The sequence below is a fragment of the Dermochelys coriacea genome, chromosome 8 (assembly GCF_009764565.3).
Source record: "Dermochelys coriacea isolate rDerCor1 chromosome 8, rDerCor1.pri.v4, whole genome shotgun sequence".
Taxonomy (NCBI): domain Eukaryota; kingdom Metazoa; phylum Chordata; order Testudines; family Dermochelyidae; genus Dermochelys; species Dermochelys coriacea.
Genome location: NC_050075.1, coordinates 22,758,306 through 22,785,676, shown reverse-complemented (window position 1 = coordinate 22,785,676; position 27,371 = coordinate 22,758,306). Strand labels below are relative to the sequence as shown.

At 42.3% G+C, this 27,371-nt stretch overlaps 1 protein-coding gene across 2 annotated transcripts in view; it reads right to left on the bottom strand.

The window, feature by feature from the left end:
• HTR4 (5-hydroxytryptamine receptor 4) overlaps positions 1-27,371 on the bottom strand; it is a 227,673-nt gene that overhangs the window by 91,679 nt on the left and 108,623 nt on the right. For both annotated transcript variants that reach the window (XM_043520172.1, XM_043520171.1), the window contains 3 exons: positions 26,767-26,967; positions 5,209-5,362; positions 1,575-2,140 (listed from right to left, as the gene is read on the bottom strand). In XM_043520172.1, coding sequence (XP_043376107.1) covers positions 1,575-2,140; positions 5,209-5,362; positions 26,767-26,967 — 921 coding nt within the window. The remainder of the gene's footprint in view (positions 1-1,574; positions 2,141-5,208; positions 5,363-26,766; positions 26,968-27,371) is intronic.

The window sequence follows — 27,371 nt, the reverse complement described above, 5'->3', positions numbered from 1 at the left end:
TTCTAAAGGCCCGAAACCACCTGGCTAGTCCCCAGGTGACTGGTCCCATAAAACACGAGCCTTACAACAGTGAAAACCCATCCAGCACTACTATAAGACACAGTCTCTTCCCTCCCATTGACGTCTTTTACAACATCCACTGCTATAGAGCTCCAGAAAAAATTACTAACTTGCTTAGGTGGACTGGAGAGATGCTTCAAAATGAGCAATGCCAAGAGACAGCCTGGCTGCTCTGTAAATCCCTCCTCAAGAGCCAGCATTTGGCTCATCCCTGGAGAGCACTGCTATGATATAAATACCAGCTTCACACAGCAGAAGTGGCACGGAGCCAAGAGGTCCGTTCACGATGAGGTCACAGGGAGCTTAGCCCCAGAAACCCAATTTTAAATCATCAGAAGGTATTTTTAAAAACCCTTGTTAGTGCCTGGAAACCTAAAAAAGGCATTCCTGAGTAATGAGTTACTATGCTGAGTCATTCCCCTCTCCCATCCCATTTGTACCTCAGAAGCCATTGCAAGAGGACATGGATGTTTACAATAAATAATGTCTGAGACAAACCCCTGATGGAACCCAGTTTGGGGAGTTCAGCTTCGGACTGAGCCTCCAGGCTGTAGCTAATACAGTCCCGACCTGGGCATCACTCGGGAGTTAGAGATGAGAGCTGTGTTCATTACTATCCTCCCCAATAAACACACTACTGTGTTACGGAGGTGCTGCTTACATCCCCATCCATCAGAGAATAAGAGGAGCTCACGCTGACATTCTGGGAGCACTGATTTTCTCATTCCCCCCCATAACTCCACCACCCACTTCCTCGACCCTCTGACTGGGATGTCAAGAGGGGGTGTTTTTCACACAGCATTTGCACAGAGAATCATCAGGTGCCTGATCTTCACCAGCCTACCTTATCCCGCTCCCAATCTCAAGTGCCCAGTAGGGTCATGACCCCTTATTTGCTCTGAGCTCTAAGTGCAGACAGCTGTTCACAGGATCCATAGGCTTAGATCCACTGACTAGAATGGAGACATTATTAAAATACCTTAGCCGGAGGCAATTCACTGCCAGTGAACATGACAAAAAATACAGGGTAAACCATTACAATGACATGCCATGGAATGAAGACCCCTGGCATTGGTTTAGAAAATGAAATGACTGGGATTTAGAGAAAGGAATTATAGACCATAGAAAGGTAATGGCTCCTTACTAACCAGAGAGGCGAATGACAGCATCTCAGTGGTGTTCATTTTGACCGATTGGGGTGAAACATTTAAACTGAGATGCCACTTCAAAAATGGTGACATGCATATTGCACCTGCATAATCTCTTCCGTGCACACAGAAATCAAGGAATTGCACACAGTGGCAGGCGTGCTATTACCTGCTGTGTGTGCACAAATGCCATAACACAGGCACAAATCCAGATTCTTCAGGTGCTCCTACTGAGCCTCCTTTGGAAATTTAACCCTTCCTATGCCCTAACAGAAGAAGAAATCTGCCCTTCAATAAAAGCCCATTGACAACAGTGAACTGCTTTCAGTGGTTCGGAGTACTCTGCTGCTTCTGAGGAGCACTTACCTTAGCACGTGTGTTGATCCATTTATAGTGGTGGTGGAACAGGGGACAGTTTGCCCCAAGATGGAAGGCCTTCGGTAGCGTTCGTCCCCACAGCACAGAATGATGAGGAAGGCACGTCTGAAAGACTTGTTCAGAAAGGCATACAGGAAGGGGTTCAACCCTGAATTGATGTAGCCCAACCACAGGAAAGCTGTCCACAGCTGCTCAGGTACAGTATAGTTTATGAACGGGTCCACGACGTTAGTGATAAAGAATGGGGCCCAGCACAGACAGAAGCACCCCATGATGATACACAGGGTCTTGGCAGCTTTGGTCTCAGTCTTCATACGGTGAGTGCTATGCTGGTCCGGGTGGTGCCTCCCCTCTGTGGGTGCCCCTGCACGCTGGAGGATCCGGATCTGGCGGGCATGCTCCCTGGCCGTGATGTAGATCCGATAGTAGGCCAACACCATCAAGAGGAATGGAATGTAGAAGGCCACCACTGAGCAGGTGATGGCGTAGGGTTTGTTGACCATGAATACGCAGTAGGTTGAGTTGGAAGCCTTGTTGAACTGTCTTTGTTGTATCTGAAAGAAAAAACAGGGACAAAGAACAAAAGAGGCTTATCACAGCTTCTCTGATGACAAGAATCTCTGAGTGCTTTGGTCACTATGCCAACTCCTCCACCAGCTTCTGCTTCTGTCTATCTCTTCCTTATCTCTCTCATCTCTCCACTGTCTATTGTATCTGTCTCATCCATTTGCTCGCTCTCTCTTATTTGCTTTCTGGGTACGTCTACAAAGCCTGGGTCTAGATTTGTGAGATGTTTCCAAGCCCGCACTTGAGCATCCACACTGTGTTGTAAAAACTGGGTTTACAATAGCTGACCTGCGTTCTCCCAGCTTTGCTGATGTGTCCACACTGCACTGAGCAGACCTTTTCTATCGAGTGTGCAGCCTGACCTGCATCCACACTGCAAAATGACAGGGGTTGGGCCCAAGTCAGAGTGAGACTCTGAACCAACCCACCCCCCCCCAGCAAGGTCCTACCACCCATGTTCTGAGCTTGCTGACCAGAATCAGACTAATTTATGTGTGTACAAAGGGAGGGTTAGGCTCAAACCGAGTCAGAGTCTAGGCTTAGTGTGTAGTGTAGACATACCCTGTGTGGTCATCCCTATAGAATTTGCTGCATTTTAGTTCTAAGCCCTACTACACTGTAGTTAGTGTTACAACTGCAAACAATCCAGAGATTCTCAACATGGTATTCGAATATTCATTCCCTCCCTAAAATAGAGACTAAGGGAATATAGATGGAAAGAACAATCCCAGACAGGAAGCTGGGTGGGAAGGAAGGTAACCCATTTACTCTCTGCTATTTATACATTATGCACCGGTATCAGTTTTAAAGCAAGATGTCCAACTTTGTCCAGCCAAACTTCATAGTGGGAACAATAAAAGAACTTGAATGAAATGCACACCCTCTATAAAATAGAGCAGACTGCAGCCAGCCTCTTCTTTCTACTATGGAAGTGTGGCCCACAGAGAGTTCCTGTCCATGTTGCAGTGTTCCATCTTGAGCCAAGGAGACTGCAAGTCGTCTTGTGCGCTCTACCACATTAAGATGAGGAGAGCTGCAGACTGGATCATAGAATTCAAAGGCTGCATTTGGCCCATGGGCTACACATGGTGAAAGAGAGAGCATGAGAGAATGGAGGAAAGTGAAGCATGTGAGTTTGGGGGAAAAGGGAATCCTCTGGGAGAGAAATTCCTGCTACAGAACCGTTGCAGCATCAACTCCAGGATCACGTAATGCCTGTCACTAGGTATCTATGTGAGAAGTACCTCTCCCTCTCATTTTCTCTCCTGCACTGATTTTGACCAAGACAGCGTATGAATAACCCCATCTGTTCTTAGAGCTGGTCAGCGTCACATTGTTTAAAGATGGTAAAAAGGGAGCTATGATGTGTTGTCACACAGTCAGTCTGAGCCTTTTGGAAACGTTATCGCATTTCTCCCGATGTACTCCCCAGGGTGCACCCAGTAAACTGCGTGGAGGATCAATTAAAGACAATTATGAGGAATGCTCTGGTATGTAAAGTGTCGATGGCAGAGAATAAAGCAGGCCTTTTCTGAAAGGATATCAAGCAGAGTAAGTAATGGAAAAAATCAATAGGAGAAGAAATTATGACTTTAAGCATCCTTACATGATCCCCAAGCCCCACTAGAGGAATATTTGCGCTTATCACCCAGTCAATCATCTGGCAGAGTGCCCGTGGTAGCCAAAGTGATCCCCAAAGTATTAAAATCTTCTTTCAGGGTTTCCAATTTTGTTTGCTCTGAGATCACATACAAGGCACTAATCCAGGCCCTCTTTAAATGCGGGCGTTTTTACTCTATTGTTTTTATTATCTTTAATTCCTCATCTACACGCTGGCAGGACAGACAGTGACTTATGGCTTTATGCCCCATGACCCACAACAGAGGTTCTGAAAATAAAGCCAAAGGGAGTGGTATAAAAACTGACTACCAACCAAATGACCGAACCCAGTTGGGAAGGTTTCCCCACGCCAAACCCCATCAGTGCAACATTGAAAATGGCTAGTGTTGGTGGGACCAGCAAAAAAAGCAAGAGAAGCAGCACCCTTCTTGGCTCACTTGCTAGCACTTATGCCATCAAGCCACCCAAGGGTCTCAGTTCAAGTCCCAGCTATCCATACATGTTTGGTCCCCACAGGAGATAGACTTCAATCTTGGGCTCTCCATTGGGCAGCACTGTCACAGTCAATGGCCAAGATTTTCAAAAGTGAGTGGGGATTTGAGGCATCTCTGTGTTGGGGTGCCCCACTGGAGACACTTTCAAGGAGCTTGATTTTCAGAACATGCTGAGCACCCATCCTCTGAAAATCACACCTCTTTAAGGTGACTCAGGCTGGACACTCCAAATCGCTATGTAGTTCAGAAAACATTGCCACCGCAAATAACTTCCTGTTGCAGGAGAACTGCAGCTCTTTTCATTCTATGATATACCCTGAGTGGCAAGGCTATCAGTCATACAATTAGAGGGGGTCATTATAAATACAGGGAGTCAAATCATTCCCTTCTGCAGGAAAACCCACAAGAAGGGAAATGTTAAATTTAAGAGTGTGCTAGGCCCATACACAGTAGATTGGGCTTGTATCGTCGAATGGCCTGGCACCCACAGCAGGCCCCTGGGTGGCACTTTCAAAAGGCCACGTGACTAATAAGCACATGTGCAGCACTGGTGTGTTAACCCTTGTCTAAACTTCTGACCGAGAGATGCTACTATCTCTTGACATGCTCCATAGGGGCCCAATCCTGAAAGACATAGTATAACTTCACATCCCAGGGAAATCAGGATCATGATTTCTAAATACAAATGTCTCCTTCCCTAGATTTCAGCCTAATCTTGCTGTTCTTACTCAAGCAGATCTCCCACTGGACCTAAAGCAAAGGTCTCATCTCCATGGCAGGCACCTTCTAGGCATTCAGCAGCACCTCTACAGAAATATCACCTCTCTCCTTCAAGTCTCTGTGGACAGTGATATTTAAAAGGGGAAAGAGAGGAGGGCACCTTTGCTGCAATCACTGAAGGCATTTCACATCAAGCAATCAGAATCATAGCTATTACTCACCAAGTCTAATATACCAATGCTATTCCAGCCTTGCATTATAGGGAGAAAAGAAATAAATGTTGGGATGGTCCAGCAGCCTCCGAGCATTAGAGCAATGCGCAGTGGTGTCATCTTATTCCTGTAAACCAGAGGCTGGCAGCAGATAGCATAGTACCTAAAAGGGGAAGGAGAGACACTGCTCATAAATAATGGAGATCGCTCCAGGGCTTTTAAAGACAAAACAAAAATACAGTTTATCCAACCTTTTTCCTCTACTTTTTAAAAACTGAAACAATGTCTTGCTTTTTATAGCTGCTTTTCATCCAAGGGTCTCAAAGCACTTTGAAAGCATGAATGAATGAATGAATGAAGCCTCACAATTTTCCTTTGAGGGAAGTCAATATCACTGTTTTACAGGTGGGGTAACTGGGGCACAGAGCAATGCAGTAATTTATCCAAAGTCAGAGAGCAAGATAGTGGCAGAATCTCTAATTTAGCACTGGTCGCCTGATTCCTACTCTTGTACGTTAGACACTGAGCCATCTTCCTCCTCTTAATGATGATGAAGAGCTAGTTTCATCTGCCTTCAGTTCAGCCATTACTGAGAGGATGATTATTATTTTTTAACCTCAGGACAAGGGACTTGGTTTTTGGGGTGGAGGGGATGGGATAGCAAAGCAGTATATACAAATTAACAAAGCATTTCATATTCATGAAAATGTCTTCTATAAAATGTGACCATATTTATGCGACTCCCTTGGGGTTTCCTTGTTCTTAGCCCTCTTCCTGTCCACCTTTCTTTTACTAGACTCTTTCCCTGCAGCACTTAAACATACAGCTATGAGGGCAGACCAAAAGTCTGCCCTGGAAAACTGATTATTTTCCATTCTCTTCCCATCAGAGAGGTTCTCTGAGAAATTTAAGTTCTGTTCATAGCCCCATGCGCATTTAGCATTCATAATAACAACAGGATATAACACTTTTCTTTCTTAGATTTCAAAGCACTTTACAAAACAGTATCATTATTTCCCTTGCACATATGGGGAAACTGAAACAGGAAAGGGTGCCTTGCCATGCCCAAGGCCACTTAGCTGAGTGAGTAGAAGACTGACTCCCAGCCCTCTGTACAATTGACATGTCACTTGGAGTAACACATCTGCTTCAAGAGAATTTACCTGCTATCTGCCTAAAAATATCCCCAAGGCACCATCTAGGCCTTGAACTCTAAGTCCATTTCTGAATTCAGCATGTGCCATAAACAAGCAGTGCACCAGCCATGCTACTACACTGCAGAGTTATGTCGGGCCTGATTCTGCAGGCTTTGCTTGGGCAATACTTGCCCTTAGTAAAAGCTCTTGTATGATATCTTTGATTCATGGTCCTGCTGGTCTTTGATCAACAAATTGCCTAGGGAGGTTGTGGAATCTCCATCACTGGAGATTTTTAAAAACAGGTTAGACAAACACCTGTTAGGAATGGTCAAGTTATTATGTTGTCCTGCCTTGAGAGCAGGGGATTGGAGTAGGTGACCTCTCGAAGTCCCTTCCAGTCCTATACTTCTATGATTCTATGAATCTAAAACATTTTACAAAGCTTGCACCAGGATTATCATCCCCACTTTTCCGATGGAGAGGAGGTGAGGAATGGTGACTTGATCAACATCATTGGCAGAGCCAGGAATAGACACTGGATCTCCTGACCCCTAGTCAAGTGTTCAATCCATGCTGCTTTGCTATGGAGGTCTCTGTAGTTTGCCGGGATTATATTTGATGGAAAAGGAGGAACAAAAGCCAAGTAGTGTCAGTATATAGATATTGGGATGTGGACTGCAAAGATATTCAGCTGACAGGGGGCAATATAACCACAATACCAAGGAAAGTCCCCCAACCTGCGCTTTCAACCAAAAGAACAGATAAGGAGTAAATTGAATACTCAGGTGACACAACACAATTTCTTGCTTGACCATATTAAGTGAGATGAAGCAAGCACATTTGCAAAGTGACTCTTTATGTGAAGTGTTTGATAGCTCTGCTCACAAAACTGCATTAAAATCTCCTTTAATATATCAGTCATGCACTTCACAAACTGGAAGCATTTGCAGGTGAGAACATTTTCAATTTGCTTTTTAAAGTCCCCACGGATCCAGCACATCTGATAGCTCTTAGAAGACTGCTCCGCAGCCTGAATTAACTAGACATACTTCTTTATTAGCCTGAACAGGGAAGAGAGGACCATCAGGGGAATACAGGAATTGCCATAACAATTCAGAGCAGTGATCAAGCTAGTTCAGCATCTTGTCAGTGACAGTTACAGTCCAGCTGTTTCAGAGGAAGCTGCAAGAATCCCTGCAGAAGACAATCACGGAGTATCTTGCTCACGGGGGAAGGGGAAGAGAGAGTTGACTCCTAGGTGGCAAAGGAAATGTTCAGATTGCTGCGCTGCCTGACAGGATGCTACTGTGGGAGTAACCTGTTGGGGGGTGTTTCTGCTCACTGACAACAAGGGAGTCTCCAGGATTATAACGAGCCCTTAGCAGGAGGAAAGACATGACCCAGCATTTGCAGAAAGCATCTCCTCGTATCAGGGTATATTCCTAGGGTGAAGTAGTGGTGGTGTGACTGGCATATTTCACTAGAACTGGTCAGATACACTTGGACAGAATCATATTCTGACAGAATATGCGGCTCCATCAAAATCAATACACTTCATGAAATCGGGTCAATTTTCCAGGAAAAAAAGTTCGTACAATGTCCAAACATCCCATGTTGATGTTTTTGGAATAAAACATTTTGATTTTTTGTTTTGAAATGAATTTTCATTTTAATTTTGTATTTTGTGTTATATTTTGAAACATTTGATTAACCAAAAGCACTTTTGTTCTTATTTATTTAAGAATTTTCCTTCACAAAGAATTTTGAAATTTTGAAGCCACATATCAAAATCTTGAAAGCCTCCACTTCCGTCCTCAGCCCAGCTCTATAGATTACCAGAGAAATAATCACTAACTGAGACCAAGGATGTATTTCTTCACTCAGAATATTGGATCATCATCAGTCAAGTTAATTATGGGTGTAGCATAATACCAATTTGCATGTATGTCGTGTCTTTAACCCAATTGCCTCAAAGCATTTTACAAAGGTGGGTAATTATAAGTATAGTCTTCTTTTTACAAATGGAGAAACTGAGGCAACGGAGCGGAGACGTGAGTAGTTCAGGGTTAGAGATTGAGTCTCTGGCACACTCAAGGTAAAGGAACAGACTCAAGGTAAAGCTGAGTGAAAAATGCAAAAACCAACCAAATAAAACCCTATCCCTGAATATTTGGCTGTATTTTAAATTAATTGTTCTGACCATGTTTGCACCCTACTAGGAATAGGTGGGGAAAGAGCAAGTCCCTCAAAGCGCCTGATCCAAAACTCACTGAAATCAGAGGAAAGACTCCTAATGACTTCAATTGGCTTTGGATCCGACATCCATTGAACAGGCGACTTCTGATGGAAAATGACCTTTAAATCACATGGAAAGGTACTGCAGGACATAAAGTTTCAGTCATGAGATTATAGACAGCTGTAGTGCAACAGCTAAACTTGGCTCCCGAGCGAGACAGTAGTTCCACATGTGTGGTGCTAATTATGAGTTGGCAACGTGCCGTTTAGTGATTGTGAGTCAGTGAGATACACACACAAATGTCGAGTCACAAGTGGCAGTGCAAGAGATCCTGTCTCAAGAGTCTAACGCCTGATGTACTCTTAAAATCAACGCACCTGAGCACCATAGCTGTGCTGACCTAACCTCTTGTGTAGAATGCTTCTGTCCACCTAGCTTCTGTCGCTTGGGGATGTGATGTGCCTACAGTGATGGAAAAAATGTTGCTGTAGGCTGTGTCTACACTACTGGCTTATACCAACATAGCTACAGCACCAGAGCTATGCAGCTATATTCCCTATAGGGTAGAGATGGGTTAAATATTTACACATAATAACTTAACTATAGGAATACTGTATGTATTTTAATATTGAATGGGCAATTATGGTTTGGAAGAGATATTTTGAAGATCTGGCCTGCAAAAGCTCAGGAGCAGTGCTGTGTGCTGCACTAAAGGTGTCTGGAAACCCATGGGATAAGAGCACTGCATTAAAGTAGTTGCCTTAGAATAAAAAAGCCATTAAAAATAGGAACAAACAATGGCTGCTGGCAAAGTGAGTTACTTTGTGTCAGGCTTGATGCTGAGATTGGCCTAATCTCTGAATGGAGGCAAGGGAAGGACACCTATGACCATAGGCGCCGACTCTATGGGTGCTCCAGGGCTGGGACACCCACGGGAAAATACGGTGAGTGCTGAGCACCCATTTATCAGCAGCACCCCATCAGCTCCCCTCAACCCCATCACCACCTCCCACCTGCCGGTGGTCCCATGGATCAGCGCTTCCCCCTCCCTCCCTGGGCCTCCTGCCTGCCGCAATCAGAAAGCTGGGAGGGAGGGGGGAGGAGCGAAGACACAGCATGCTTGGGGGAGGGTTCAGAACAGGGCAGGAAGAGGCAGGGTGGGGGTGGAGCAGGGGCAGGAAATGGCGAGGCCTGGGGCAGAGCTGCAGGTCAAGCACCCCCCGGCACACTGGAAAGTCGGCTCCTGTGCCTGTACCAGCCCACTTTATGAGTGTAATAGCATCCTCCTACAATGTGACAATAAGAAGTAGCACTGGCCAGGACACAGTGAATACTGTAACCACTGTTCTGAGAGAGTCCCTGACTTTACTGCACAGGATACGCCAAGCCAGACTTAGAGAGTAAACATGCCATTTCTATATATTACATCCTCAATTGCACAGATAACATAAGCCATGCATGTTAAAAGATGGTTTCCATAATGATTTCACTTGCAATAGCCGATATACTTTGTCTAATATATCCTTCTTCCAGGGTTGGATCCAATTTCCATTAATGTTAATGGAAGAATACTAATCAGCCTGATTCTTATTTACATTTAACATCACTCTAGCAGTGTAAAGGGGCCTTCATGTAAATGGGAATCAATCCCATTTACCTTAATGGAAGGCAGTCTTGGGCCTTAATTGCTAGGAGCAGGTCTTAAGTTACTGCTAAGAACTGGTTGTGAGCTTTAGGTCATTCTCCTGGAGTGAGGGAATGAGAGATGTTGCAAACAGGACAGGAAGGTCAATGTCAGCCTTAAAAAGGGACAGAATAAATACTTCCTTACATAAGAACGACCACACTGGGTCAGACCAATGGTCCATCTAGCTGATTATCTTCTCTTCCGAAAGGGGCCAGTGCCAGATGCTTCACAGGGAATTAACAGAACAGGGCAATTTGGAATGATCCGTCCCCTGTTGTCCAGTCTGATCTTCTGGCAGTTGGAGGGTTAGGGATACTCTGAGCATGGGGTTGCATCCCTGACCATCTTGGCTAACAGCCACTGAAGGACCTCACCTCCAGGAAATTATTTAATTCTTTTTTGAACCCAGTTGTACTTTTGGCCTACACAACATTACATGTTGAGTTCCACAGTCTGACTGAGCACCGTGTGTCTTGTCATAACCAGTCAGTATACATAATCTTTACCATGTTTACTGTAACTTATTGAGGCTGGGTTTTCCCTCATTCTCTGTATGCTTCTGTGCTAAGGAAATAAACTGTTTGACCCTTGAGATCAAACAGACATTTCCAGTAAAGTCACTTACTTCTTAGTGAGACAGATGGTACTAATTTGGGCACCATTTACAACAGCCCTTGTGTCACTAAGTACTAGGGACATGGACTGGGATACTTTTTTTTCCCCGTGCATGAAGAGATGCCTACTGGAAGGTTCTGTTCAGTGCTGGATGTTTGTAGCATTCAGCAGAAGCAGCTTATAGCAAATAATGCTGAGTCCAGACAGAAAGTGTGTATTTTGCAGAGAGGATAAAAAATGAAAATAAATAAATGGGAGAGGGAATTAACATGTTGAGTCAGGAGTAATAAACTGATAAGGAAATCATCAGGAAATGTTTCCAATTAACCACGCTGGAGAAACCATTCATCCAAGTGGTTCCAGTTGTTAGCTTTCTGAACCTTTATCTGCACTGCAGCTGACAGCATTACATTGGCTTATGCGTGTTATTAAAGGGCCATTAAAATAAAAATTAGTACTGTAAAAATAAAGGAGTACTTGTGGCACCTTAGAGACTACAAATTTATTAGAGCATAAGCTTTCGTGAGCTACAGCTCACTTCATCGGATGCTTATGCTCTAATAAATTTGTTAGTCTCTAAGGTGTCACAAGTACTCCTTTTCTTTTTGCGAATACAGACTAACACGGCTGCTACTCTGAATACTGTAAAAATAACATCATAGCCTCTCATATTTCTTCCCTCTCAGTGATCCCACTGCAGTACATTATTTCTCCACATACGTGTCAAAATGTGATTTATTTATTTTTCTAAATACCACTGCTGCACACTCACCTGGGACTGGAAAGTCAAGTCCTTCTGTCTTTTTATCATCATTATCAAGAATAAAGGTTCTGCAACCCAGAACACGGACAACAATTTTGCAGATGATGTGTGATACAGAGAAGAATCCAGCTCCCTATTCCAGCTCCAGCTCCCAATGGAAGTAATATCTTTTACGGGACAACTTCTGTTGGTGAGAGAAACAAGCTTTTGAGCTCTTCCTCCTGACTTCCTCCTTAACTTCAGTGGGCTTCATATCTGGATGAATTTGGAGCCATACTTCCTGGTTCCCAGAACTACACCCTAACTACTAGAGAACACGGTCTCCCTAACTCTGAAGGGATGCTGACAGACCCATACCATGGCCATAACAGTTTGTGAGAGCTATAAATAAACCCTCATGCTTCGGGTCATAAGCCAATCACTAACTACCTGGGGTTAAGTAGAAACTTCCCCAAAGGACAGTTTATTGGATAAATTGTCTGTTCTGTGGCATCTTTCACCTTCTTCTGAAGCTGCTAGTACAGGCTACCGTCAGAAATGGAACACTGGACTAGCTACACCATTAGTCTTATCCTGTATGGCAATTTCTGCCATGTTTCTATGCCCCTAACCAATGGATCAGCTGAGCACACAAGATAAAATATGAAGCTCACAAAATCAAAGTGTCAGAAGAGCAAACGTGTCCTGTTCCTGCCTGTGGGACTCACATGTTTCTGGCTGGTTACCAAACAAATCAGGCCATGAAGCAGACATAAACGCTGGTGAAGTGTGAGATGTCCCCTATTAACAATACCTTTGTAACTATCAGCTCTCAGTGCTCCACAGGGAGGAGACATAGATCACATTCCCTGGAAGCAGGAATCGTGGACAGCTTGTCTAACATTAATCTGTGGAGACAGCAGAGAGGGATTTGTGAAGATGAAGAGGAAACAGAAAGGAAAATGTCCCTCATTTCTCTCCATGAATTTCTGCTGCAGAACACCAAAGTTGTCATGCTGGCCCAAGGCTGTGCTGAGGAAGGTGCTATATCCCGAGTCACATAGCACAGTCAGCTGCTATGATTTCAAGTATATAGAAGGAGTCACTCTGTCCCCACGACAACTCCCCCCCCAAAAAAACCCCTGCAAAACCAAAGCAAAAGGAAAATACAGTGCCTCATAATCAAACCAACCTTCACGGGATGGCAGTCTTAGTTACTGCAAAGGAGCCTTCGCCTGCTAGGCGCACAGAAGAGAGGAAGGAAAATGAAGGGGTTCTGCATATTCGTGACTCAGGCTGGCTGCAAGCATTGCGGGGCATGGAAGTGGAAGGTATAGATCATGGTGTGTGTTTGCACCCCACCAAGCACAGTGAAGCCTTAATACCAATTGGGGTCCATGGGCACTGCTGATATACAAATAATAATAATAATTATGTAACAGACACGCCGTGGCCCTAGGAGACCACTCTAAATTATCTGCAGGGTTTCTAATACAATTTTGTTTGAGCTGTGCATATCTGTATATTGTGATGAGGGTTGCTCCTTACTTACAAAAGGTACTTACACACCCACCTCTATTAGGCAGTCTGGGTCCCTTGGGTGTTCTCTGTATTTTAATCTGTCTGATGTGTTGTCATGTACATATACCGTGCATGGGCCACGTGTTTTATGAAACCCAGAAGAACACAGTTAGACGGAGGAAATGTGTTGCATTTTCATTTGAATAAGTTTAAAACAAAAATCCCATAAAGTGTCTGGGAAAAGTAGTAGTTTCTTGCTGAGTGGGCGGAAAGTCTGTCACTTTTGTTTGTTCTTTCTCCATGCTATCATATCACCTGCCACATACAAGCAGGCTGTGTATCCGGTGTCCGAATACTCCTCCATGGCAGTATTGTATGCTCCATCTGCTTGTATAGCAGAGTAGGACCAATTTATTCCACATTATCCTAAGAAGCCACCATGTTCAGCCAGCATAATACACCAAGGCACAGCAAACCTAGACTAATCGTTATCTCCCAATTGTTCCTCATGTCCCAACAGCCAGGAAATTCATGGGAGGCTCTCTCCATATGAGGTGCACTGGTGTATGCAACCACCTTGTAGAACAGTCAGAGAAAGAGCAATCCCATTGGAAAACTCTTCTTTCCCACTTGCCTGTGTCAAATCAATTTTTTCTTTGGCAGGTCACAACTTGTGTAATAATCTGGCTACTTAACCCTGTTCTTGCATTGCAGTTTTTTGTTGTTTTCGTCCAGTAAAGAACAAAATTTTACATCACTCTCTCAACACAAAAATATGGAGAAGATAAAGTTTTGAGTCAAGAATTCTGCTACCATTTGAAATCTAAAAGGCAGCATCTCGACTTATTTATGCCAGTGTAAAATTGGATCAACTTTTATTGATTTAAGTGGCTTCACAGAAGTGTGAGATCGCCCCCAAATTACCAGATTCTTCCATCTTTAACTAAAACAACCCCTCCTCTTCCCCTTTTCCCTGCAAAGCAAACACACACTAGGGCCCCCAGTATTCCAACTACTGTCTCCCAATATTCCAAATAATGTTAATTCCTGGTGGAGAATGAAAATGTCCAAAAATGATTTCATCTAACAAAATGAAAACCCTTGTTAGAAAAATAATGGCCCTCTGGTGTCAAGATAATTATTCTGGGGAATAATCCTAAAGAGAACAGTTAATTGGAGCTGGGTTAAATTTAGCTACTAACACAAACAAATGTATGTTGCCAAATAGAGACAGAAGACTCCACCATAGTCCCTTGGGCGAAGGGGAAGAATTGGCAGCAATAGCGGCAAAATATATTTATAATATATCTAGGGATTTTGTAAAGATTAGTAAAGGACATTGCTTCCCTCAGGCTGTGCCATGACCATCTGCTCTGATATTTTTCTTTATACTTTCAGCCCTTGAATTCTACAGTCATTGCATGAATTTTCCTAAAGAGCAAAGAAAGTACAGAGCTGAACGCTATTATGGAACATTTCTAACATTACGTATCATGTCTTCCACCCTTCGTAAATGGTATGAATTTACTCTACCTTGCCCTCCTCTTTTCCCCCAAGTTTACATTCCCTTTTCACACAGGTTGTGTGTCAGGTGAATGCTGTAAGAGGCAGAGTTCATTTGTAGCTGAAAAGGGGATAGGGAATTTATAGACTGGTTTTAAATGGTACCAGATGGAAGGTGTGCCACATAGTCAGATCGCTGATCATTACTCACTGATAAATGTTTAAAACAAAATAACTCTCCAGAAATAACCCACTTTCAGAAAATTAGAAACCAGATGATTCCCCAAAGCACTATCTATTAAACAGCAATGTTATGAGTAAACTGCTTTCTCACTTGCTTTGAGAAGGAGATATACCGTCTAGCGGTCAGTGTGCAAGGAGTTCCTGAGTTCTAACCATAGCTCAGCCACTCACACCCTCTTTGGGCAAGTAACTTGACCTCTTTATGCCTCCATTTTCTCATCTGTAATATAAAGATCAATACTTACACACCTCCATTCCTGAAGCCCTCAAAATCAACCTGTCATGAAGGGGGGAAATTCTTCAGTAGAAATTTCATTGAATAATACTGACTTCTTGTAGGGAACATTGCACTTTAAGGCTCCAGAATGTCATTTCCTTAAGGGATTGTGTTAATTTAATGTTTGAACATTACATTAATGTTAATTAATGTTTGTACATGGCACAAGGAGCAACAGTCATTCTACTGCTCCAACACTCCTCAGACTCATCTGTTTTGCCTTAGTGTTTATTTAGCAGTAGGAGATCGCTATTACATGACATATTTCTATTCCATTAACACTAGCTCTTAATATACACACGCATCTGTTATGCGGCATGCTGTATAGCGAACCTGCAAACATTTAGTCGGGGTAGCCAGACGATGTATCCAGTGCCTGAACAGAAATGTAGACTTGGATGTGGATTTAGCTGGCTGAGATACCGGTCAAACAATATTGAGGCAGTGCTTGCAGGCTAGGTGCAATGACAGAGGTTATTTTGGCTCCACTGATAGGGAGAGTATGTCTGCTGTTCGCTATGCGAGTTCACAACCTGAGGTTCTTGTTGGATCCCCACCTGCTCCAGGATATCCAAGCAGCATCAGTGGGGTTTTCTGCATCTGTGCCTAGTGAGAAGTTTTGTGACCATTTCCTGTTTGATGAGGTGGGACCTTGCTGTTTTTATCATCTCCAGGGAATTCTGTGTAGGGGCCTGTCCTGACGACCATTAGGAGATTCAGCTAGTGCAGAACAGTGGCCCAGTTGCTTAGTGGTGCCTTCTATGTGGAGAGCTCTGCACCTGTCCTCCAATATCTACACTGACATTCAATTCACTTCCCAATGCCACTGAAGAGGTTGTTTTCAACTTATAAAGCCCTAAATGGCTTGGATTCTGTCTTCCTACCTTATTTCCCTCTCCATGTGGGGTACAAGGGCAACTGGGCAAACAATCCCTGGGTTTAACCAGGAGGCAGCTTCTGGCAAAGCATCCTCATTAAAGGGCCCTTGACTCTGGAACTCGCTTCTTCTTTGGTCCAACAGAGCCCAAGTCTGCTGATATGTAGTGCCCATCAGTTTTCGAGAAGGAGTTGGATTGCAAAGGCATATATCAAAGGAGCTAATTGCTAGTCCTGGTAAATTCATTCTGTGTGAAAGATTTTATTCTTTCTCCTTGGTCTCTTTGTAAGTGATGTCATTGTTTTTATTGTACAGACATCTAGAGCAGGTGGTTAGGTATACATAAAAAAATTGCTATAAATAAAAAAATAAATATTCAGGTCTAATTCTCTCCCCAGCACAAAATAGATGATCAAATAGCATAACCCAGTGGCAACAAAATCTGGATTCAATTTAACATTGAACTTCTGACACATTGTGAAAAAGAGTTTATTCCGAGACAAATCTGCTAATGCTATATCTGCATGTCTCTGCATTTCTCTGCTCTTTATACTTTGTTGCCAAGGTCAGGACATCTGTTTCTGCTGCTTCCCCACCTGAAGGCAATGCCAAATTCATCTGAGTATTTTTCAGAGTCAGTAATGAAAAGAGATACAAGATGTTATCGAATAAAAGTCTTGTAAAGCGGCACCTTCCGCCCTTTCCTGAAGTGAGCAACAGAATGACTTTCCAAAGTGGATTCTGAGAATTAGATTAACAATGCTATTTCCTAAAAATATAAGTGTGCCCATAAAATAAACAGAAGGCAGGGGACTTATGAAACACAGAAAAATACAGGTTAGAAAAATAGACTCCAGTGAAGTTTGAATGAATGGAATAGCAATAGCTAGAAAAAATAACAAGAGAAAAGTGCTCCTGTCAAGAGAATCTTAAAAGAAAAGAGGCCCAATGAGATGTGCCAGGACATAATCTGTGTTCATGCAGAACCTAGCTGTCGGGGCTGCCGAAATGCCAGTAATAAACCATGCCTAGATGCTAGGCTGAGTTATACTCCCCTGAACAGAAATCCTGGCACTTACGTAGCTGCTGTTATCTTTTCAGTGCCACCTGTCATGATCATCTCATCTACTTGCAGCTCTAAACACAATTTCATGATTCAATATTCTCTTAGGGGAAAATGACAAATTAAATATCCACGTCTTTGCCAAGAAACTTTAAACCTCAACTCTGAGAACTCACTGGTAATAGATTAAGCAAAGGAACATTGTTCTAACTAGAGCCGTGTGGAAGAGAAATTTTGTTTCACTAAGGATTTAGAGGTTTCAAAATCTGGCTTCATTCCAAATTGGAGAGAGAACCAAAAATTTCAAAATTCTCTGGGAAGGAAAATTCTGAAAAAAATTGTTTTGGGTCATTTTGACAAAACTGAAACATTTGATTTTGATGTTGACTTTTATTTTGTTTTATGATATTTATATTTATACTATTTAACAAACTATCAGAGGTTTGTCAGTGTTTATTTTGTATAATATAATACAAAATCGAAAGTCATTTCAAAATAAAAAAATCAAAATGTGTCATTCTGAAAAAGTGGGACATTCTGACATTGTCAGAACTTTTTTTCTGGGGTTTTGTTCAGAACCAAATTCCAAATAAACTGACCTGAATTCATGAAAATTTTAAATTTTGACAGAATTGCCCATTTCAACGTAAAATGATTCTGTCTAAGTTTCTCCAACAGCTCTAGTTCTAGCAGCATCCAAGTGAACATTTTGAACGAGACTGAAGAGCCAGCTGAAATGCCTGCAGAACCCTGCAAAGATCAAACTACTTGGAAACCTTTTCAAGTCTCAATTAATGTTTGTGCAAGGGAGGGGAAATAAGCCTTGCAAGCCTGAAGGCCTAGTTCCAGGTGAAAGTTTTAGAATTGTGATTAGAAATCAGAAGCTTTTCTGAGCCTCCTACATCCCTTCTATAATCAACAAGTGTTGCACGCACAGTGCATTTGGATTACACAATGGTGGATCTGTCCAGTCATTAATTACTATTAGAATGCATGGTAAGGTGCACATATTTCTTTTAGTCTATAGCAGTCCCACAATAATATTTTGTGGTCATTCTGCAATAATTAAAAAGAAACTGAAATCAAAATATCAAAGAATTTAAAAAAAGGAGTACTTGTGGCACCTTAGAGACTAACAAATTTATTAGAGCATAAGCTTTCGTGAGCTACAGCTCACTTCATCGGATGCATTTGGTGGAAAAAACAGAGGAGAGATTTATATACACACACACAGAGAACATGAAACAATGGGTTTATCATACACACTGTAAGGAGAAAAGAAAAGGAGTACTTGTGGCACCTTAGAGACTAACAAATTTATTAGAGCATAAGCTTTCGTGAGCTACAGCTCAAACACGGCTGCTACTCTGAAAACTGTAAGGAGAGTGATCACTTAAGATAAGCCATCACCAACAGCAGGGGGGGGAAGGAGGAAAACCTTTCATGGTGACAAGCAGGTAGGCTAATTCCAGCAGTTAACAAGAATATCAGATTTCAGAGTAGCAGCCGTGTTAGTCTGTATTCGCAAAAAGAAAAGGAGTACTTGTGGCACCTTAGAGACTAATAAATTTATTAGAGCATAAGCTTTCGTGAGCTACAGCTCACTGCATCCGATGAAGTGAGCTGTAGCTCACGAAAGCTTATGCTCTAATAAATTTGTTAGTCTCTAAGGTGCCACAAGTACTCCTTTTCTTTTTAAGAATATCAGAGGAACTAGTGGCGTTCTGAGACAGGCCCAACAAAGAAAACAACAGAACGCCACTAGCCATCACCTTCAGCCCCCAACTAAAACCTCTCCAACGCATCATCAAGGATCTACAACCTATCCTGAAGGACGAGCCATCGCTCTCTCAGATCTTGGGAGACAGACCAGTCCTTGCTTACAGACAGCCCCCCAATCTGAAGCAAATACTCACCAGCAACCACACACCACACAACAGAACCACTAACCCAGGAACCTATCCTTGCAACAAAGCCCGTTGCCAACTCTGTCCACATATCTATTCAGGGGATACCATCATAGGGCCTAATCACATCAGCCACACTATCAGAGGCTCGTTCACCTGCGCATCTACCAATGTGATATATGCCATCATGTGCCAGCAATGCCCCTCTGCCATGTACATTGGCCAAACTGGACAGTCTCTACGTAAAAGAATGAATGGACACAAATCAGACGTCAAGAATTATAACATTCAAAAACCAGTTGGAGAACACTTCAATCTCTCTGGTCACTCGATCACAGACCTAAGAGTGGCTATACTTCAACAAAAAAGCTTCAAAAACAGACTCCAAGGAGAGACTGCTGAATTGGAATTAATTTGCAAACTGGATACAATTAACTTAGGCTTGAATAGAGACTGGGAATGGATGAGTCATTACACAAAGTAAAACTATTTCCCCATGGTATTTCTCCCTCCCACCCCACCCCCACTGTTCCTCTGATATTCTTGTTAACTGCTGGAATTAGCCTACCTGCTTGTCACCATGAAAGGTTTTCCTCCTCCCCCCCCCCCCCCCCCCCCCCCCCCCCCCCGCTGTTGGTGATGGCTTATCTTAAGTGATCACTCTCCTTACAGTGTGTATGATAAACCCATTGTTTCATGTTCTCTGTGTGTGTGTATATAAATCTCTCCTCTGTTTTTTCCACCAAATGCATCCGATGAAGTGAGCTGTAGCTCACGAAAGCTTATGCTCTAATAAATTTGTTAGTCTCTAAGGTGCCACAAGTACTCCTTTTCTTTTTGCGAATACAGACTAACACGGCTGCTACTCTGAAACCAAAGAATTTAAAGGAACTGATGGACTTAAGAAAATTCTTTTAGTGGTTTCTATTAAAAATGTGTGTGAGAAATGGGCTTTTTATCTTTTACTTCTGGAACAGAAGTGAAGCGACACTGAAATTTCCACCTTGCCCTACTCAAGGGGCTCTCAGATCAAAACATTCACAACTGGCAATTTTATTTCAAGGGAGGAACACTTCCCTTGGGGTAGTCCCAACAAGGTAGTCGCAAATTTAAGAGTAGAGAAATACAGGTTGCAGCCCCCAACTTGTCAAATGGACCCATGAATCTCAGAGTTTTCACTAATTCCTAGTTCAAATTTACATTGTTTTTCTTGTAAGGGAGGTTTGGAGCAGGAGCCAACTTCTTGAAAGTGAAGGTTAATTAATCTCTATCAAAAGTCATAAAATATTTAAGGACCGCTCATGAACATCAGGAGTGACATCCTGGCTTCGTGGAAGTCAATGGGAATTTTGCCATTGACTTCACTGCTGCCAGGATTTCACCCTAGGGGTTTAAGACACTCTTTGCAGCCCTGCTGTAGTGCTTTTACAATATCTCCTGAGCGAGGAGAGCTGACACTATGCTGGCAACACCACTGCTACTGCACCTGTATCCATGTTACACTCTAAACACAATTACACATGTTCCTCGTATAGATGGGGTCCTAAGGCAGTCTTTGCTTTCCCTCTGCTCTTCTAGCCAAACTCCTAATATGGGACGTGGAGGGGGAAGCCTGAGGATTCATTTTAATCAATGAGCTGTGTACAAGATAAGCCAAATAAGAGGTTGACATTCATAGCCAAAACTTGAATGGACATGCCCATGAGGAAGTTAATGTGCTTTCAGTCTTTAATCATTTTGCCCTGGGTGCATGAATGGTTTCAGGCTTTTTAATCTGCAAGCAGCATTGTCTTCATTTTGTGCACTGGATCACCATTGCCTATTGTAGCACAGATGGGTCGGAGACATGGGAATTTCCAGATTTCCTGAAAGCTGACAGATCACATTGGTGAGTCAGTGACACACAAATACAGTATAGATGATGGTAGTTAACGAAGAAGGAAAGTCTCATGACACAAATGAGCACAGAAATTAGAGGTGAAAAAGACTTTCATACGGTCATTTTGGTTTTTCCAGCTGCCATGCAGGATTGTTCCCTGCAACACACTCTGAGGCGCTTTGTCCAATCTGCTTTAAAATGACTCCAGCATGTAGAGGACGCAGCAGAAAGATGCTACATTTTTCAAATTGCTGTAATAAGTTTAATAAAAAAATTCAGCTTCCATCACTCCTCTCTAAAGAGACGGAGAAGACAGGAAAAAAGAGATGTAGAGTTACTCTGAGGAGGGAGGGCTGGCAAATTGCTTTCCCTGATTCACTTCCATACTGATTTTATTTGTAGCAGTTTAGAATAGTTCATCTGCATTTCACTAAACTTAAGTACCTGGCCAGAGAAGTCTGATGCATCTCAGTAGTGCTGGGAACCTAACTATGGAAAGGACTCCAGTATTCACTGCCATGTGATTTCTTTTGGCTGTTCTTATAGGTGGAAGTGTTATACTGACACATCCTCTCACAGAGGATCTGCTCACTAAAATAGGTGGCTTTGTGTCAGCTTGACAGCTGTTATCCTTGGGACTGGGACTTTTACAGAATAAATAACATCTCATCTCTGTAGAATCTCATTGAATGGAAACAGCTAAAGACAGCTAATTTGATTATGGATTCTCCATTCCTCACAAGCCAGAATGTCTTCTAGTCTCTCTTAGATGAAACTGTCACTGTAAGTGAACACAGGGTTTATTGCACCCATTTGCACTGGGACACATAACAGTCATGTTAAAAATATTGAGTGAATCCTTGGCCCCTTTGATGTCAATGGCAAAATGCATTGATTTCAATGAGGTCAGGATTTTACCCAGGGAGTCAGACCAGGTAACTTTGCAGGTGAAATTCCATAATGAGATGTAAGGGGAGGGAAAGGAACATATGTCATGCATAGACAGAGAAAATCTCATTTTCCTATGGCAAATCCAAGTACCTTTGGAGAGGAACAGCATTGCATAGGGCTGTTTTTGCTAGTGCTCTGTCATGGTATTTATTGCCTGTAGTGGTCACCTCTGTAGCAGGTATTTTAAGTCATTTCGAAAAGAGAATCAAGAAAATTACAGTGCCAGAGAATTACCTGCAATTCTCAGCAGACTTGTGCTATAGAAATGTCAGTCTCTCTGCATGAAGGCATGGAGCGGCAGATAAATGCTGGGATAATTACCAGTGTCAGACTGTATTCAGCAGCCAGCCTAGAGAGCTTATTTCTCCTCACCTCCCTCTGATTCAGAGCAAAGCACTTCACACACCGTACACAGAGCAGCACGTGTATGGAGAGCAAGAGAGAGAGAGAGTGCGTGCCCAGAAACAACAGCCTAACATCTGGCAGTGACCAGCCTGACAACACCAAAAAGAAAGAAGAGCTATGACCTTCTGTTTCAATCATTGCATTTCTATGTCCTAACTCTCAAACATGGATAGAATTTCAGCGCACTCATAATTCATTTGATTTCTAAGTGCCTTCTGGTTCTTCTCAAACGATTACACCATTGTTTAGTCTAATATTTCCTTGTGACTAAATATTATGGGATTTCTCCTGGGGCTCTGCTGTTTAGAACCGTTTATAACTGCCAGTGAGTTCATAAGCAGACGGTTATAAGATTTTCTAATGATTTTACTGTGGCCTATCCACTTAGGGTGGCATCCAACTCCTGGAATTTGCATATCCCAAGGTTTCCAAAATGGTTCATTTCTCTCCATCAGTTCTGCACCTGGTCTAGGTGACTTTGACTCTTTAACTAGGGAATATATATATCCTTTTTCTATTAAAATTTAATTTAAATATTAAAAGAAGAAAAAGAATATTCTATATAAGTGATAGGTTGAAAACCACAGTATATGAAATTTGCAAAATCAGGATACTAACTGTCTCAGGGAAGTACAAGCATATTTCCTTCTGTTCATTCGGCTGACCATTTAAATGGAATGGTCCTCTCTCTGAGGACCCTACCACTTGGACTGCTGAGCACCCTTAAATCTCACTGAAGCCAATGGGAAGCTGATGGATATCTTTACCTTGCAAGATAAGGCCCTCAGTCTGGTAGTTCACTTGGAGTCATGATACACCATTCCATAATGTTTAAGGGTGGTGTCTTCAAAAGAAGTGAGCACTGGCCTAGCTCTGTTTCCACTGAAGTCAATGAGAGTTTTGCCAGAACAGAGGTAGGCCCATGCTGAGTCTCTGTCTCTCTCACCCTAAATCTTCAGATGTTTTTCCATTTTTCAATCTTTCACCTACTAGACTAGCTCTCCACAAAAATTATCCCGGTTTGCTAACAGGTACATATAGGTTTTTTTACTGGAAAAATGTTACTATCCAAGGGAGGTCATGAATTAAGCTCATGATAGTTATTTGAAGTACTTCATTCTGGAATGCATACACAAATGGACATTTCCAAAGCATATGTATTTGAATGAGCTAGACACTGTACAAAAATGAAGTACAGTCCCTGCTTCGTAGGCCCCATCATACTGAATTCACCAGAGATCCAGCAGAGCTTGGCTGGTAGAGAGCTGAGACTATGGATTTACTATGAGAAAGTAACTCATTTTATCATTATTCTCTCCTTGCCTACCTCCCACCCCATTCTTTCGTCTGCTTCTTCCATCTGTTGCTTGTGCTCACAAATCTAGACACTGAGACCCCTGTAGCAGGGCTTGGCTTTTATACTTGTTTGTACATAGCTGGCACAATGGAGGGCTGATCCTAGGGCCTCTAGATATCATCAAAATACACATAACAATAGCATTGTATATTAACATGCAGAGACACACTCTGCAATATGCAATAACTGCACTGCATTATTATACTGCAACAGCATCCTCTGCATCCACTGCCAAATTAGTGGTACCCATCACTTTCACGTGGTTTCAGAGCTTGCGCTTCAGCCTTGTGATTGGAAAAAGTCTGGGCTTCCCCCTGCATCTTTAATGATGAGCTTCAGATGGGTGGCCCACAAGGTGGTACTGCTGAGCTCCCATTTCTGTCTTTGCTGCTCCAACCCCAGTACCTTGTGATACACTATTTGCAGTAGTTTCCATCATGTGAGTAAGGGATGCAGTTGCCACAGAGAAGTTGTAAGATTGGGATGAGGCGGGAAGGGGCCCACCAGAGACTTACGGTCTTCACAAACGGCCCATAATATGGAAAGGTTTGAGAACACGAGGGCTCATTCTCGCTGCTACCTTCCAATTGTCCCCTTTCATCTCCCCTTCGCACAGTTAACTGTTCTATTAACCCTCACTTAACTCACATGATTTATAAACTGCTTTCCTCTGTTCTTCCTTGAACCAAACTAGCTCTGTTTTTTTCATAGGCCCAAGTCCTTAGGAATAAGTGAGTCCTCATCACCTTGCAGATTCCCTTTAACCTGGTGTGTACTTTTAGCAGCCCTTGATTTATTGGGCAGGCTACATATAGTAAGTTTCAGGTTTGTTTACAAAAACTTCTTTCCATATAAAACTGTGATCATTGCAAGATCTGCACCACCAGAACATTAGAATCAAGCCACACATCTTGACAGTAACTGATCCAACAGTGACTCAAATACAGTGGCTCTAACAATGTTAATGAGAAACAAAACTGTGCTTGTTGCTCGAAAAATCTCAGCACCTTCCCTGTCGGAAGGAGGCAACCCTCAGAAGACGGAGAATTTCATGGGAAGTTCAACAGGCTCAGGCAGAAAGTGGAAAGCAGCATGTGTGGAGTAGACACAAGAACCTGGGGTCTACATTCAAGGGGTACGGTCTTGCTCTTCAAAGAGAGGCAAGAAACCCACAGTGGGGAGAGATCCCTTTTCACTGTTAATTGTCTGAGAACTTTTTTTGGGAGGGAGCCGAATGGCCTTGGTGTTCTCATGTCTGTATGACCCACTGGGTTTAATTAAAGGCTGGAGGATTTAACTCGCTAACTTGGCAAATGTTTATCAGGCATTTCAATTTTCGCAGCTCAGTGTCTAACATCTGCTTGATTGACAATCAGCTAAAAATGGAAATCTGTGACCCTCCTTGAGGTAATGAATGTCTCAGGTGGCACCCTCAGATTTAATGCATCATTTTCACAGGCCAGCTATCTTGAATTCCAGATGACATTCCAAGGCAGGAAATACGTCTTGGCTATCAAAATATCCTCTTCCATTTCATTCAGATACATGATTGCTTCACTTGCCACTCTGAACTACTGCACAGTGTTGCAGTGTACTTGTTAAACAGCTGCTGTGTCCCACCCCGAAGAAAAGCTACATCTGTATGGTGAATTCAGCATATTAAATATCTTGCAAAGTGTGTAGGTGGCTTTGGAATCTTTGGACAAAAGACTACATAAATATTAGTTGCCCTGACAATTATTTGCCATTAAATATTAATTGTCATTCAAATCAGAAAAGTTCCTCTCTCCTTCTCAGAACCTAGAATGCAAAGCTTAACCTTTACTTATTAGGTTTCAGAGTAGCAGCCGTGTTAGTCTGTATTCGCAAAAAGAAAAGGAGGACTTGTGGCACCTTAGAGACTAACAAATTTATTAGAGCATAAGCTTTCGTGAGCTACAGCTCACTTCATCGGATGCATCCGATGAAGTGAGCTGTAGCTCACGAAAGCTTATGCTCTAATAAATTTGTTAGTCTCTAAGGTGCCACAAGTACTCCTTTTCTCTTTACTTATTAGTACATCTGGGTCAAAAAAAAATCTCAAAACATTTTCTGATGAAACCACAATGAAACTTCTTATAGAATATTTTTCTGTGAGGTCAAAAAAATCTAGTTTTTCAATGAAAAACTGGAAGTCAAAAATCAAAACATATTTTTGGTGGAAAAAATTTACAGTGAAAAAAGTTTTGGCTTTCGGGGAGGAGTTGTGTTTTTGTTTTTGTAGAAAAAATTAATTTCTTCACAGGAAATTTTGGAAAAGCAAAAATGTTTCAAAATATCCTACAAAAAATAATTGCTTTTTTTTGTTGTTATACCAGCTGTACTTATTAGCCATCATCACAAGTGATGTTTAAAAGTGACCAAGAATGCCTTGGAATAACAAGCATTATAAACATTAAGTGCTGCTATTTATTTTTTTCTACAATCTCATAATAATATGCCAAAATATATCATACTTTAATATGATTTTCATCTGGTTATACAGCTGCTAATAATAGAAATAGAAACCGAATGCACTTTAAACATATGTCAAGGAGACAGCATTGTGAATATACAGCCAGATAGTAATTTGGTGCATCTTTGCCTGGGGACATAAGATTCATTATAATGAATCAAACCAGTTGCTAATCAAGTCTGGAATCCAGCCTTCAGACCAATACCTGATATTGCAAAAGAAGACAAACTCCTACTAAAAGTGTACCAAATGCTGCACCAAGATGGAATAGCTCTTTGTGACTGCTGGGAGTCTCTTCTGTAATGCATGTTTTAAATATCTTTTTTTTAAGAAACAAAGGACATGTTCTTGCAAGATACTGAGCCAGAACCTCAGCTCCTGAAGTCAACAGAACTACACCAATTTACACCAGCGGTGATGAGCTCACTCACTCTATCAATATAAATAATATCTTTCTTCAACTCTTGTTACACTGATGAAGCTTCAGTGTGCTCTCTCCATTAACTACTACAGTAAGATGTTTAAAGCTGTGCTACACATTATACAACATATTCATTCATGCCTCTGAACTGAGAAAGAAGCCTTGGATATGTTACTTTTTTTTAAGACCATCATGACAAAGGAAACAGCTGGCAAGAACATGTACCCTGTACATGTCTTTCTGCTCATACCTGTCTAGGGAGATACAGCACAGGTGAAGGATTGAAGCTGTGGTGAGCAGGACATCTAGAGATGTTCGGACCAGGCAGAATATCTCTCCATAAATCCAGTTATCCTGAACCAGCTCAATAGCTCCAAAGGGCATCACCAGCACCGACACCAGCAGGTCCGCAAAGGCAAGTGAGACAATAAAATAATTGGTCTTGATTTTCCTACAAGACATATATTAAAAATACTCAGTGGGACTTCTCAAAGCGATACATCCCATGTGCGGACAAACCCAACTGTTCACTAAAGGGTCCTTTAACCTACCTCTAAACTATTTTAAATGGTTGTCCCTAATTACTTTCCTGGTTTTGGGGCCAACTGTTCACAAGGTCCCCTTCATAACTAACTGCAGGGGTGTTTCTACCTGTGCACACAAAAGATGCAACTAGGCATTCACATGCCAGTTTGTGTGACCAAACTGGCATGTTATATGCACCACTTTCCATTCTATGTGTGCAGAATGCAGCACTGTGCATATACATATAGATTCTCAAGTTGAGTGTATTTTCAGGGCTCTTAATAAACGTTAAGAAAGCACCAGAATTTTCTATTGTTTTCCTTGTGCTCT